Source organism: Malurus melanocephalus, unplaced genomic scaffold, assembly GCF_030028575.1.
Source record: "Malurus melanocephalus ecotype Western Australia unplaced genomic scaffold, MMel_1.1 scaffold_93, whole genome shotgun sequence".
NCBI lineage: Eukaryota > Metazoa > Chordata > Aves > Passeriformes > Maluridae > Malurus > Malurus melanocephalus.
The window spans coordinates 1681791-1696358 of NW_026623325.1; the positions used below are offsets into that span (position 1 = coordinate 1681791).

Below are 14568 nucleotides of genomic sequence, written 5' to 3' on the forward strand. Positions count from 1 at the left end.
AAATAGGTGGTGAAAAGAATTCAAGCAAATAGTGTGGTAAGTAGTGATCAAGATTCCTGATTTTGTTTTGTGTGTGACACAGCAAAAGAATGTTTAAGGCAAGAATATAAAGGAAGACAAGGAGGAGACTTTTCAGGTCTATACAGAAAATACCTCTTAGTCAAGGACTGCAGTGGGGTCAGCACAAAGACCCCTGACTGAAAATGTAACCACCAAGCAATGAAGGACAGCATCACTGGCCAAGGAGAAGTGGGAGCCTGTCTCTTGGCTAGCTTGAGATGCTCAGCACAGGGGTAGTCTAAGGAAGGCYTGGAAGCTGAAGACAAGTAGCTTATGCTAGGTAAAACAGAATAAGGAGAGCGCAGGGTTGGGATACAAAATAAGAGATGAAGCACTCAAAGAAGTGGTGAAAGAAAAACGTGTTTGTCAAAGCTTTTGAAAGGATATTAACAGGGCAGATTACGGGTGTTAAAATCTGAGAAAAAATAAAGTTGTAATAAYTGAGATACAAAATACGGAGCTCCTGGAGAGTTTTAGCTTTATAGCTAAACAGGCATCATTACATCTAATAAAATTTTGAAAAGAATCAGCAAAATTTTTATGGAGATGGAAGGATGTGAAGAAAAGCTCAGTTTAAAGACAAAACCCTGCTGATTTGCTCAAGGGAGAAGCACTTGAATTGAAGAGGGCTGGAAAGAGAAGCCTTGCAAGAAATGGCAGGAGTGAGACACAGACTGTTTTTATCATCTTACTGTAATCTGATTGAAAAGTCGCTACAGTGAAATTGGTAAAAAGGTAAATATAATAAATACRTGTAAAAATATTCTGGATTGTGCTTTAAAACCTGACTCAATGCTTTAAAGAAAATTCACAGCCTGCCTGATATTTTCTGGAAGACTGATGGTACTAAAATAATTTGTCATAAGATTTTTTAATTTGTGGACTAATTTTCATTAAAAACACTTATTTTAATTTTATTGTCCTTTTACTATGTGAGTGAGTGGCCAATTTACTTCATCCATGAGGTAAATTAAATATTTTGATAATCTCCTGTTATTCTGCAGTAATCATTACAAAGRTACTCAAATTAAAAGACGTAATGCAGCAACCTAAAAATCTCAAAATAAAACAACCCACTGAAAATTAAATTCATATCCAAGCAAAATTTAAAAGATAAAAGCCTCACACACTGTTGAATGACTCAGCATACGTGCAGCCAAGAATGTGCAGTTTGCAACAAGCAAAATAGTGTCATTTTCTAAAGCTACAGGAACCTTCCCTAACCCTCCCCAGAAATATCTGTTCTCAAACTTACTGGAAAATGCTGACAGTACAATACTCTTATTGCTGAATAAATCATAAGTATACCTACAAAATATGATACAAATTTTAAAACTGCCCACTAGAAGGCAGAATCCCCTAGCATTACGTTTTACAAACTGGACTGATGGCAGATTTACCTCTCTTTGACATTTAAATAACCATTTGAAGCTAKTTAAAATAACCTCAGCTAAACAGTTGGACAGGGGTAGATTAATTGTTCTGGTACTTGTAAAAGTATAAATATTTTCATTTTTAAACTGTGATAATAATGCATCTCAAAGCAAAAGCATTGAAGTCACCAAACAGGCATCACGACCAAAAATTGTCAAAACTCTGAGTATTGTGGGGACATATGGATAACTGCACTGAATGTTCCTGCATCATCTCAAACCCCTACCTGACCTYTGAAGGACAGAGTATTTGGACACACAGTGCTAGGCAAGGAGAAATCATTGCCAGAACGCAGAAGACGCCAGGCTGAGTGTATCACTGAGCCCACCTTCTGCCAAGCACTCCGCTCAGAGAGGTGCATTAAGAGGAGGCTGCACTGATTTGCTGTTTGCAGTTTCTCTTGGTTGATTCCTGGTTTTCCGCGGCAGCATGATCTGGGTATTTGCAGTGACCACCACTAAAAAAAGAAAGGCTCTAAAAAAGCAGGCATAGAGAGAGAATATCCAAGGATTTGAGACTGGGAATACTTTAAACCCAATCCTGGGAAAGCATGTGATGATTAGTGCTTTGGACAGACAGGGAATGACTGTTTAGTACAAAATCCAGCCTTCCCTAGGATACCAAAGAATTGTTAACTTGYTCAGAGATGTTTCAGGGCTTCTGGGGTACACTGGGGCTTCCAGGAGTGGACTGACAAGCAAGGCAAGGACCCAGCTGGAGACCCCTGCAAGTCTGCACAAAGACAAAAGAAATAAACTGCAGGCAGCAGAGGCTGTGAGGCCAAAGGGTAAGTGAAATGCTGCAGGCTGAGATCGAGTGCTGCTCTCTTGGCACAAGCTGCCAGCWCTATCTGAGTATCTGCTGTGCATGGAGACAGCATGACTCATGCCTGCCAAGGAACTGCAGCAGTGCAACAGCAGCTTTATTTTCCAGAAAAGTCCATGGGATAAGGGATTCAGGCTGAACTGTATGATACAGAAAGTATGTGAATAGGCACTGTCAGTCTTTCTCATTAGTTTGGGAATTTTGGTCTTTGTTACTGTGAAATGGTTAATTGCTCATCTATTTGGTTTTCTTGATCCTCTTGTTTGTTTTCKCTCTTCAATTAATTTATGTTAATGAGATGTTTATTTGGTGTTCTTTAATTCCCTGTTGTTACACYAACAACATCTCAGCTCTTAGTTTTCTCTTTATGTAGTCCACTATAAAGTGGAAATGTTGGGTGAAAAGAAAACAAAGCACATCAACACTGTGAAGGGTCACAGAGCTCCTGAAGAGGGAGAAATGAGTTCAACTGCTCTTGGAATCAGGGATACCACTAAATATAATTAGGTACAAATTTTATTTTTATTCTTAGTTTCCAAGCATTTAAGTTATATAGGGACAGGTTATTAACAAAACATCTTAGAGGTCCGTTTTGTGTTCAAATCATCTCTTTAGCCCCTTTCTCTTCTAAGTAGGCTTTGCAGTTTCTTTCATGGTCCTCCCTGCACCTCAGAAGGATTTCAATTCCCAGCTTCTTTACCCTCTCTTGCATAACTGAGAGATTTGTCAAAGAGGTCGCTACTGGCTAGATGGGGATGAGGTAAAATCCATGAAAACATCTTTAAGAATACATTCAATTCATACCATACAATGACATAAAAAGCAAGATGTATTTTTCAGTAACAGAAGTGCCCATTACCTTTATCACCAAGGTCTCTAAAAAAAGTCGGTCCTGGTTTAGCTTTGGCAACGTACAACAATGCAGCATCTACCTCCTTTAAATACACAAACAAGAAAATATAAAGTCAGTTTGAAAGAGACTTAATCACTTCAGTAACAGAAAGAATGCAAGTTCTTTTGAAGAAGGAAAGGAACATTTTGCTTACCTTTTTTGTCAGTTTCTTGGCTGAGGCTTTGCCTATAATAAAAAAAAAATCATCATTCAACAACAAACTGACTTTAAACTTTGATCAGGTTCTGTGGCATTTCTTCAGATTTTTATGGGAAAATGCTAAATAATGTGAAACAGAACATTTCGCAACAGACAGTTTGTTTCTAATTCCCATAATGATCATGAAAGARCAAGATTTAAAAACAATATGAGCAGTCTGTTCGAATGTTCTGTCAGTCTAGATGAAACCACAGCCCACTTTGATATTGATGACCAACTCTGTCTGACTAGTCTGACTTTGCATACTGTGAGCTACAAATGTTGTACAGATTCCAAAGCAAGAAGACTAGACAGTAAGAAACAAGTGTAGTATTTATAAAGCGATTATCATGCGCACATGATAATCCTTGAAGTGCAGGTTGAGTACGTGAAAGCTAAGAAATATAARAAAGAAAAGATGAATGAAAATTATGTTTCTATTAAGCAGATGTAAGTTGAACAACTCTGCTTTATGAAAGAGAATTGGATGAAAATCATGCAAACTCTTCAGTATTTTTTAGCAGATTCAAATCTATACTTGAATGGGGGAACTACTGGCTGCAGTAGAGGTTGTGCTCCTGCATAAATCACATGTTTGAGGAGCTGCAATGTAYCATCAATGGAACATTCCAGATGGTTAGGAACCCTGTGGTCATGGACTCATAGGAGCTGTGCTCCATCCCTTCTCAGTTTATCTCCTCAGCACTTCTCCTCACACAAAACCCTGTTGTCCTTCACTCTTACAACTCTCAGCCCATCACTCTTCCTTCGCCATTTCCTTTGGATTCCAGCCAGCCATTCTCTCCTATTTATTCACACTRAGTAAGCACAAGCTGAGCCACTTGGATTTGCTCTGTGGATTGGCATCCCTGCGTGCAGCAGCCTGCTCTGCTCCATGCTCAGGCTCCAAGGCTGCTTTGCTGCTTCACTGGCATTTTGCATCCCAAGGGTCACCAGTGCAGCACCACTATCTGGAAATGGCCATGACGGAGGCAGCCTGATGGGCAGCTGTTAACAAACATCTACCAAGCATTTTCACAGGCCCATAATTCAGCCAGACAGAGATGTATTCTCAGTAAACCAGCGAATTTCCATAATGTTGGTAAATGGCATGCCCAGCTACAGGGGGTCTCCACTGGCAACTTTTGGCTTGGAACTTCTCAACCAGCAATAGCTCATTTTTCAGCACAGGCAAGCCAGTGCCCTGGCCTCTGCCCCCTGAACTAGCAGTAACAGTTTTGCTGAAAAATTCCTCTCCCCACACCCCCTCCCTCAAATTAGCCTAAGGCAGACACCTGGCACATAACATTTCAACACAAATGTTTAAGTTTGACAAAAGTTATAAGCAACTAAAATTAGGGTTTTAATACTGGAGTGTTGAGTGACCCCAGGAACAGGTGTTGCCAGTACCACCTGTTACTGTGGATGAATACGTTTTTGTGCAATGCCTATACACACATTTACACCCATATACACACACATATATAAAGCTCCATAGGTAGATACCTTCTGAGTCAAACAATGTATGAAATCATCTATTTTGCCTCATTTGAGACAAAAGAAGTCAGACTAATAACAGATTGGGAGAAGAAGAAACAATAGGTACACGCAGTAAGGCTGAGTTCTGAGCAGTGCGATGTAACACCACAGTTACATCTAACACCATTCCCTGCTGCAGAGCATTTTCATGAATGGCTATTCAGCAAATTGATTTAGATCTCAGCTTTGAAACATCACTGATTCTGTGTAGCACATTTCAATGGGAAAGTAAACTTCAGCTGCTCTTTTGTCCCAGGCAGAGCCACCTAGTGACCAGCTTTACAGAAGGGAATGAGTCAGGCTGCAGGCCTGTGATAAGTGGTATCTGAAAAAAGTCACCCTGCAATGTTTGTCACTGTAAAAGCTCCTTTTGCTTTCTGTCTGCTCTGAAGCCAGCCATACACCCTTATTYGGTTAAGAGAAGCTCCATTCATTCCATTCTCCTGGTGATCCCAGGAACATCACATCTGGAACGGCACCTGCTACTGCAGCAGTGTATTGGGGAGCAGCCTTTTGCCAGCATCCAGGAGGAAGATGAAGGGAGACAAGCTGAACTCTGTGAGCTGGAACAGCAAAGGTACAAGGTAAGGAAAAAGCACTGGGAACTACAGCTGAGACAGTAGTTGGTCAAGTTTCAGGCTCTACACTAGGTGAAGTCTGTGTTTTTCTGTGTTGCATTCAGCACAGTAACACAGAAACTCTTCAGCTAAGTAGTTTTGAGGAACAACATATCCTCACTGAGAATWACTGTATCATGATAAAAATTAGGAAAGGGAAAGGAAGTCTGTTGTAGACATATGGACTCTCTTTTCACCAGCCAGCAGTCACAACTGCAACTGCCTAGAGCTTACAGAAATGGCTGAGGCAGCCGCCAGCCACTGTCACCCTACAGAGAATGTTTAAGATGCTGATATTTTGACTGACCTCTTTCAGAGGTGAAAAGACAGTAACAATGATACAGAGATGCTCATGCTACCCTTGCATGGGAGAAAGAATTGGTGGAGGAAAAGAAGCTTTTGCTGAGCAGCAGAAGAGGGAGAGAAGAGTCACATCACCCCAAGATGTGGTGAGAGACAGCACCMGGTGGTTCAGAATCGGTCCCTGCAGCAACTGGATGAGAGGTAGCTGCTACAATAAGACAGGAAAAAAGACAGGAGGGAAAGGGATAGATCAAGAGAGAAACAAAGAGATTTCTACTTTTCAAAGCAGTAAATACAGCAAAGTACTAATAAATGGTGGAGTCTTTTAATGGTGCTCTTCTCACATGGGCAGATGTCAGTAAGCATGTGTACTGGAGGGTACAAATCTTTTGGAAAAACCACCCTGACACTTGGGACAGTAGAATTATCTTTCATATTGGGATTTATGTAAGGCATTAGAATACAATCTTATAATAATATAATAATTTAGACTGTASAATGAGTTTCCTCCAATAACTCTTTGAATGTTTCCTAAGAATTAAATCCAGTTACATTTTATTGGTACTCTCACCATATAAAATCATCTGTGTAGACCCAAATCTTTGTTTTCACTTGGAAACATTAGCKACTTTCATTGTAGCACTCATAATATTCCTTGAATGCTAATTTAGCTTTGGTGCTTATTTTCTCCATTTATTTACTTCCTAAACAGTGAGATGCCTTTAAACACCAACAAGGAAAGCTCTATTAATATTAAATGTGCAGCCCTCTAAGGAATCAGACCTTTTAAGACCTTGTCTACAATAATTAGGAGAAGGTTAACTTCTCTCTGCAGAAGATGCTCTGCAAAAATTTGAAAAGCTTTCTTAGTTTGTACAATGAAGAAAAAAAGTGCCTCTACCTTCYGATGAATTAAATATTGATTCTGTCATTCCACACAAATAACTACAAATATATYGGAAGTTAAGGCTCTCTCTGAGGAATACAGGCAATACATACAATTATTAGGAACTATTTAAAATGAGTAAAAGATATGCMTGATTCAACTTTCTATAGTTTTATTCTTTTACTGTAATAGATTCTTACTAATTGGAAAATTAATTACACACTACAAAACTTGTTTGTAGTAGTTTGAATCCTACTTTGATAGGAAAACAAAAAAGTTGTTTTGATCTGCCATGACTTTGACGGAATTCTGGCTTAAAGAACAGTGAGTATTTTCAAGGGTCTCTACATATTTTACAGATGCCATCATGTAATTGTCACCATCTACARCATATTCATGAAACAATGAGGTATAGACACACTTTTCATGGGCAAAAAAGCATTTTAACTTTTTAAGCTGAATGAATACCAAACCTACTTACAAACATATAAGTTCTGTGTCGTAAGCCAAGAAAGTTAGCTGACAACTGTAATTAAGAAACCACTGCCAAGAGCAGCTCCATCAGTCTTAAACTGCCCTCGGCAAACCTGGGTATTTTGTCACTTACATTTCTTACAATACAAGTGTTTCCATCATCTATCATTTTTTTTACACTAAGACGGAGAATGGACCTGACATCAGTGTTAGGATTAATGTTAGGAAAGGGCTGAATTAAACAAGGCTGAACTTGCACACCCATTTACACATGTAGAGTTAAGGAATCACTTAGATCTGACAAAAGATKTTTAGATTCAAGGAATGAGCAAAATCACTAAGACCGATAATTCTAACAACAATAATCAAATGCCAGAGCAAAAGCAGTTATGACTAYTTGCAAGAAAACAACACAGCTTTACTTTTGTAATATGGACATTTAAATAAAATTTTGAATCAATCTTTCTCCACAGCCTGAACTTGAAATGTGAACAGTATAAAATAGGTATATTTTCCTAGGAGAACAAACTCCTGTCCCTTTTATCAGTAAAGTCACTAAAAGATGGTTTGACCTGAATCTCTGTTCAGCTCCATTTCAAACAGACATAGTTACAAGCAAAAATAAAAGAAACAATGACCTCCCAGCTTTTYAATTTGGAATGGCATTCTTTGCCATCTTTGCTGGAGATTGGCTAGTTCAAGGTCATACTRAAGTACTATAAAACCATTTGGTTTTTCATATAAAATTCAGATGAGAATAGCATTAYGTATATTAATGATTGAAACAAACTCTCATGCTGCAAAATGATAAGTGAAACGAACCTTTTAGAATGGATGGGATCTCAGCACAGTCCTAATCTGAGTATCAGGGCATTTTAAAAAACACACCCACTGAATGCAGCTCATGCTGTGGCCCTTAGAGCAGAGCCCACCCTGCASACTTGCCTGCTAGAGGAACAAGAATTTCTATTTCTTCCTTATAACTGTCTGCCAGCTTTCATGCAAGCTGAACTCTGAGAATCCTGCCCCAGTGAGCTGGGTTAGATAAGAATTGTGTATGTTGATTTCCTTGGGGAAATGCTATTATAATTTYTGTTTAAATTAGCCTGAAATAGAAGATCTTTGAAATTCAATAGCTTGTATTTAATTCTCAGCTCTCTTAGATAATTTTAATGACATGGACAAGTATGTTATATTAACAAAGTGTCCCTTATTTACCCACCTTATTTTTGTTCTCATTCTTTAAAGCTCTTCTGTGCATTTACAAAGTACTTACTGCTAATGTAACCAATAAAGGACAAAAATTCAAGCTAGTAATTAGTTCTTTATGGCCTCTTTTTGAAATTCTGGTGATACTGGGGATAAATTAAAGATAGCAAAAAGATTTAAGTCTTTTTGAAAGCATGACAAACCAAGAGGTCAGATTGCTATGCTAACTCCTGGCAAACCAATATCTGAATAATAAATGAGCATGCAATTTAAATGAACTAAGAATCTGCTTCAGCTAGAAAGCTTTTACTGAACTACTGCATTGCTCCATTGAAAGATAATTGACAAAAGTAATTTCAATCACATGAATTAGTGAATTGAACCACCTGAATTAAAATTCAAGTATGCCCAGAGGAAAAGGCAATTTGCAATAATAGAAGCTTCTGCTATGCTTTACAAAACAAGCTTTGCATCTGTCCTTCTTTATTTAAAGCAAATGCTCCTCTGAGGAAACGAGAAATACAGAGCGCTGGGACGGGGCCAGCTCTGGCAAATCTCCATTTCAGAAGAGCAGCTGCATCAGAGCAAGTCAATACCAGGAGGTTTCTCAGTGACTCAGGCAGCCCGGGGTAAAAAGGGTGGGATGCTGATGCAGGAAGGAAACATCAAAGGATGATACAGTCTTTTAGGAAACTGAAAGAGACAAAAGAATTAAGATAAGCAAGTTTTCAAAAGCCCTTAAAGAGACCATGGCACAGAGTCACAAGGAGTACCAAAATAACTAAAAGCACCAGGGTAAAAGCCAGATGCTGTGATGCCCACTGCAGTGCTTGCAAACAGCTCAGTCCTCACTGGAACTTCAGCAGGGGTCAATGGGAATGGCAGGGAGATCTGGGGAACAACTCCTTAGATGTTATCCAGGGAAAGTGTCATCCTCCCCGATCTGCTCTCGTTCTAACAACATAGCCAAACTGCAGATAAGGAAAAGCTGAGAATATGTTCAAACTTCCAAGCTTACCGCAAGACTCGTACTGCAAGAATGTGCAGCATATAGAGAGTTCCTTCTCCCAAACAACCAGAGCAGTCTGACAGGCCTGTAAGGGCAGCCCTGAAAAGGGAGCATGGGGTGCAGCTAAGACATCATGTGAAACACACAAGTAGCAAGAAGCCAAGCAGAGAGAACAACTGCAGCTGAGCATTTCCCCAGCAGGAGAGACTACCAGTCCTCTGGGCAGGCAGAGCTCAGTACTGGAGGGAGCATCCAGAAACAAAAAAAAAGTGTCATGTGAAATGCAAGTCCTCAAACTCCCAAATAAGCACCTCAWGCTTGGCTCCTCTCGCTTCATTTAGATGTCTAAAAATTAGGTGCCTAAATCTGAGTTAGTGCTTTGGTAATCTCTATGGTGCTTTRCTGTAACTATGATGGTGTGAGGACATACACAGAAAAAGGTTTATAATTAACTTTGAAATCTGCAGTTCCTATTTCAGATATGAAGAAGAGAGCATGTGCCCAAAAGCTKGTCTAATTTTTCCAACTTAGAGCAACTGGTCTAATAAAAAGTACTATCTCTGTCTATCAACCTCATCCTGACTAATGATCCCAGGCTCCCTTTACACTCAAGGGAGAGAAACAGACACAGGAATAAACAATTTATTCCAGGTTGAGACAAGTGTCCAATCCAGGTCTTGGACTTACCTGTTTCCTTCCTTTWACTTTCAAAGAAATGCTACAATTACTTCTTCTGACCCGACATTCAGCTTTTATGTATGTAAACTGAGCAGGTGAGTCCCTCAGCATGTAACCAGATAACTCACAGTGCCTGTTTTTTCTATTTGTTACATCTGTAATCTGCTTTTTCCAACCTTCTATTGATCAGCCCGCTGTTAGCAGTGCTAAGGGCGTGTATTCTCTGTTTTAATAAGAACTTAATCAGATACAAGGACAAAGGTTATTACAGTTCAAAAAATAGAATGGCTGCAAAATTCCAGTAATAAAGACATACCCTTATAAAGTATTCCAGTAATAAAGACAATGTCCTTATAAAGGACAACAGAGTACCTGGAAGGACCTGTATCCATAATACATGTTTCTGAGACCAGAAGGGTAGAGAACAATTCCTGCAACTTACAGAGAACACTATGCAGTTCAGACTTTTGGGATAGATGGCATTTCCTGACTCTGCACAAAGCCACGGACCTTTCTATGGGGTGCCGGCAACCAGAGCCTCAACCCCCCAAAATTCCTGTTATTAGGTTTGAGATTGTAGTCAGTTTTATCTAGAAAAGAGAACAGCATAAGCCAGACTATGCCTCCAAGAAGACTCAAATTTGATCAAGAGTTTGATCCTACTCTGAAATAAAGAAGTTATAAAGAAGTTAAAATTTGTGTAGCATTACTCTCTTTAAGTCATCATCTTCTGCTAATAAAAACTAGTTTTTTAAATATTACAGCATCAGAGCATATGCTGGCTTAGGATACTTACATCAGATGAAGATAAACTATTATGACAGCCTCCTAGCACTAGAGGTTTAATCCTGTTCCTCTCCTAGGCAGTGTTAGAAGTCACAATCCCTGGCCTAAGGGTTCTGCAATCTACTTTATGGCTAGAGAAGATTATTACAGAAGAACAAATAAAGTGGGGAGCAAATGAAGTAGGGTAAGAACAACGAGTGACACAGTTAAAAATCTGACTGCGGGCACAGCCTCGGCAAACTGCATCTTAATTGTAAGCAGATATTAATTTGGATTCAGAATGAAAATGTGTGCAAATCATCCCACAATCAAAATGAAGGAAGAAAAGGTCAACATCTTAACGAAGCCAGAAACAGATTCTTATATCACTGTGCAAAACTTGATTTAAGCTTATGTGCTCAATACAAAGTCACCATTACCACTATAGCAACCACTCCTATTGTTTCATCCAGCTATTTTCTTTACAGTATCTATTCTGAAGATCTTCCCTGTCATGACAACTGTTACTTTTCATATGCATCTTACAAAATTTAAAAAAAAAACAAACAAACAACCCCTAAACAAGTTAAAAACTAAGCACAAGAATATTAAAGATTACTTATTACAAATTGGATTCTCTTTCTGGCAAACATAACTGAGGTGCCAGGTGAAGAATTCATGCATTGTATGGGAATTTATCATTAGCATAAAGCTACYTTACCACCTCTGAAATAAGGAAAAAGAGGATGTGTCAGAGAGGACTATCTTTTCCACCTTTATGCTTTAATGAAATTTATCCCCTAAGCAGGAACTGCAAATAATTTCAAACTGCATCAAATTACATGAAGTAACTGTATGGTTTATTGCTCTTTGATATGAAATACTCCAAAATGCAAGAATTATAGATAACAATGCCAGAAATAACCACGTGGGTCAACCACTTTGTCCTATTGCTCCCAACAGGCTTCAGCTCATGCATTATCTCATCAATTTAGGGGCACACAAATACATGTTCACACTTTTGAAAAATAGAATTAACACAGAATTAGTTTGGAAAATGGTCTCAAATTGCATCAGGGGAGGTTCAGAATGGAAAAAATGTCTGTACTGAAAGGGTTATCAAGCATCAGAACAGGCTGCCCAGAGAAGCTGTGGAGTCACCATCCCTGGAGGTATTTAAAAGACACGTGGATGTGATGCTAAGGGTTTAATGGTTTAGTGGTGGACTCCACAGGGTTAGGTTAATGGTTGGATTTGATGATTTTAAAAATCTTCTCTAACCCAAATGATTCTATGATTCCATGATTTGGCTTGAAAAGACAATAGAATCACTAAGGTTGGAAAAGACCTCTAAGACCATTGAGTCCAGCCATTAACACAACACTGCCAGGTCCACCAGTAAACCATGTCCCCAAAGACTTTTGATCCCTTTCAGCGATGGTGATTTCACTACTTTTCTGGACAGCCTGTTCCAGTGTCTGACGACCCAATCACTGAAGAATTTTCCCCCAGTATCCAATCTAAACCTTCCTTGGTGCAATTTGAGGTAATTTCCTCTTGTCCTATCACTTGTTACCTGAGAGAAGAGACCGACCCCYACCTGGCTGCACCCTGCTTTCAGTTGTTGTAGAGAGTGACAAGGTYCCCCCTGAGCCTCCTTTCCTCCAGGCCAAACACCCCCAGCTCCCTCAGCTGCTCCTCACAGGATTTGTGCTCCAGACCCTTCCCCAGCTCCACTGCCCTTCTCTGGACATGCTCCAGCCCCTCAATGTCTTTCCAGCACTGAGGGGCGCAGAACTGAACACAGGATTCGAGGTGTGGCCTCTCCAGTGCTGAGTACAGGGGGACGGTCACTGCCCTGGTCCTGCTGGCCACACCATTGCTGATCCAGGCCAGGATGCCATTGGCCTTCTTGGCCACCTGGGCACACACTGGATCATGTTCAGCTGCTGTTGACCAGCACCCCCAGGTCCTTCCCAGCCCCCGCCCCCAGCCTGTAGAGCTGCCTGGGGTTGTTGTGCCCCAAGTGCAGGACCTGGCACTTGTCCCCTGCTGAACCCCATACAATTGGCCCTGGTCCTTTGACCCAGCCTGCCCAGATCCCTCCGCAGAGCATTCCTGCCCTGCAGCAGATAAACACTCCTGCCCCACCTGCGGTCATCTGCAAACTGACTGCGAGTGCACTTGATCCCCTTTGTCTAGACCATCTATAAAGATTAATCAGGGCTGGTCCAAATACAGAGCCCTGGGAACACCACTGGTGACCAGCCCCCAGCTGGATGTAGCTCCATTCCCTACCACTCCCTGTGCTTGGCCATCCAATGTTCTACCCAGTGAACATTGCACCCACACAAGCCATGAGCAGCCAGCTTCTCCAGGAGAATGCTGAGGGAAACATTGTTAAAGGCTTTTCTAAAGTCCAGGTAGACAACGTCCACAGCCTTTCCTTCATCCACTAGGCAGGCCACCTTGGTAAAATTAATTCAACTGCTTTGTTTGTTTGTTTGCTTCTTAAACTTATGCATCCAAGCACAAACCTCAGATACTGTTCCTCTTGCATATTGCTAGTGGAACAGAAACAAAAAGTCTAATTATCTAAAGCAATTAAAATTTTTAAAAATAAAACTGGAAATATTAGGTGAAAAAATTGTATTTATTAATGGTATCAGCATGAAAAATGCAGTGGTTATTGTAATTCTCTTCAGATATGGGACATTTATAGTACTTGTTTCCAAGCAGTAACTAGATGACATATTAGTCCATCTAGGCAATTTAAATTACTGCAGTGGGTAAGCAACCAGGAGCATTGACATTTCACATAAATTGCACGGGTTCTCAGGAGTTCTATAAATATAGATAGCTACTTAGATCTAGTTTATATAGTAGCTCACTTTTTAAACTGGTTTTCCTGTTTCACCCTATCATATATCAAAATTATTTACACCATCATTAATGCTTTATTTTGTTATGTTTTGTATTTTTTTAAAAGATTTATTTCCACTACAGCAACATGCAGTAAAAAGTCTTAGAAATATTGCCAAAAATGTTCAAAGAGGTGACAGCTGATTGGAAAAGTATAATGGAATTTTACTAGAAATAYCAGTTTGGGAAACTGTCATTCATCATATTCCATCACTCCCCAGTCAGACCTTTAGAAGGAAAAATAAGAAAAGAGGTGGCTGATGTTTTTCTGTACTCCTATTGTGAAATCTGGAAAGTTTAACAGCAGGATGTCTGATTTTTTTTGCTGCACTATTTTAATGATGGTGGTAATCATGTTTTATTCTCCTAGTGCCTTGCCCATCCATCAAATGTCTCGAATTTGAGGCCTTTAGGGCTGCCCTACATTCTCCACAGAGCAAACRTCCTTTGCAACATCTTATTGTTCTTATTTCCTTCCCAGTGGTAACATTCTAGGGAATATAGCACAAATAGAGCCTTTTATGCAATTATGAAAGATGGTCTCAGGAGTTTCTTAGAAGTTTGTGGGMAAACCCATGAAGTAGGGCTCTACCAGGTTAAAGGGAAATAACCTAATTCACAGAATAGCTCAAGCTGGAAGGGAGATTATTGCAGTAACTAGAATGTCCTTATTTCCTCATGATGACAACTGGAAAAAGCTCAAAGCAAGGTCAGTCAGGACATGTTGCTCAAGACCATGTCCAGTTGAGTTTAGCAT

General features: G+C 39.8%; 1 protein-coding gene across 1 annotated transcript in view; it reads right to left on the reverse strand.

Annotated features, from left to right (window-relative positions):
* MICU2 (mitochondrial calcium uptake 2) overlaps positions 1 to 14568 on the reverse strand; it is a 142295-nt gene that overhangs the window by 36562 nt on the left and 91165 nt on the right. The window contains exons 3-4 of the mRNA XM_057368528.1: positions 3366 to 3397; positions 3179 to 3254 (exon numbers count right to left, since the gene is read on the reverse strand). Coding sequence (XP_057224511.1) covers positions 3179 to 3254; positions 3366 to 3397 — 108 coding nt within the window. The remainder of the gene's footprint in view (positions 1 to 3178; positions 3255 to 3365; positions 3398 to 14568) is intronic.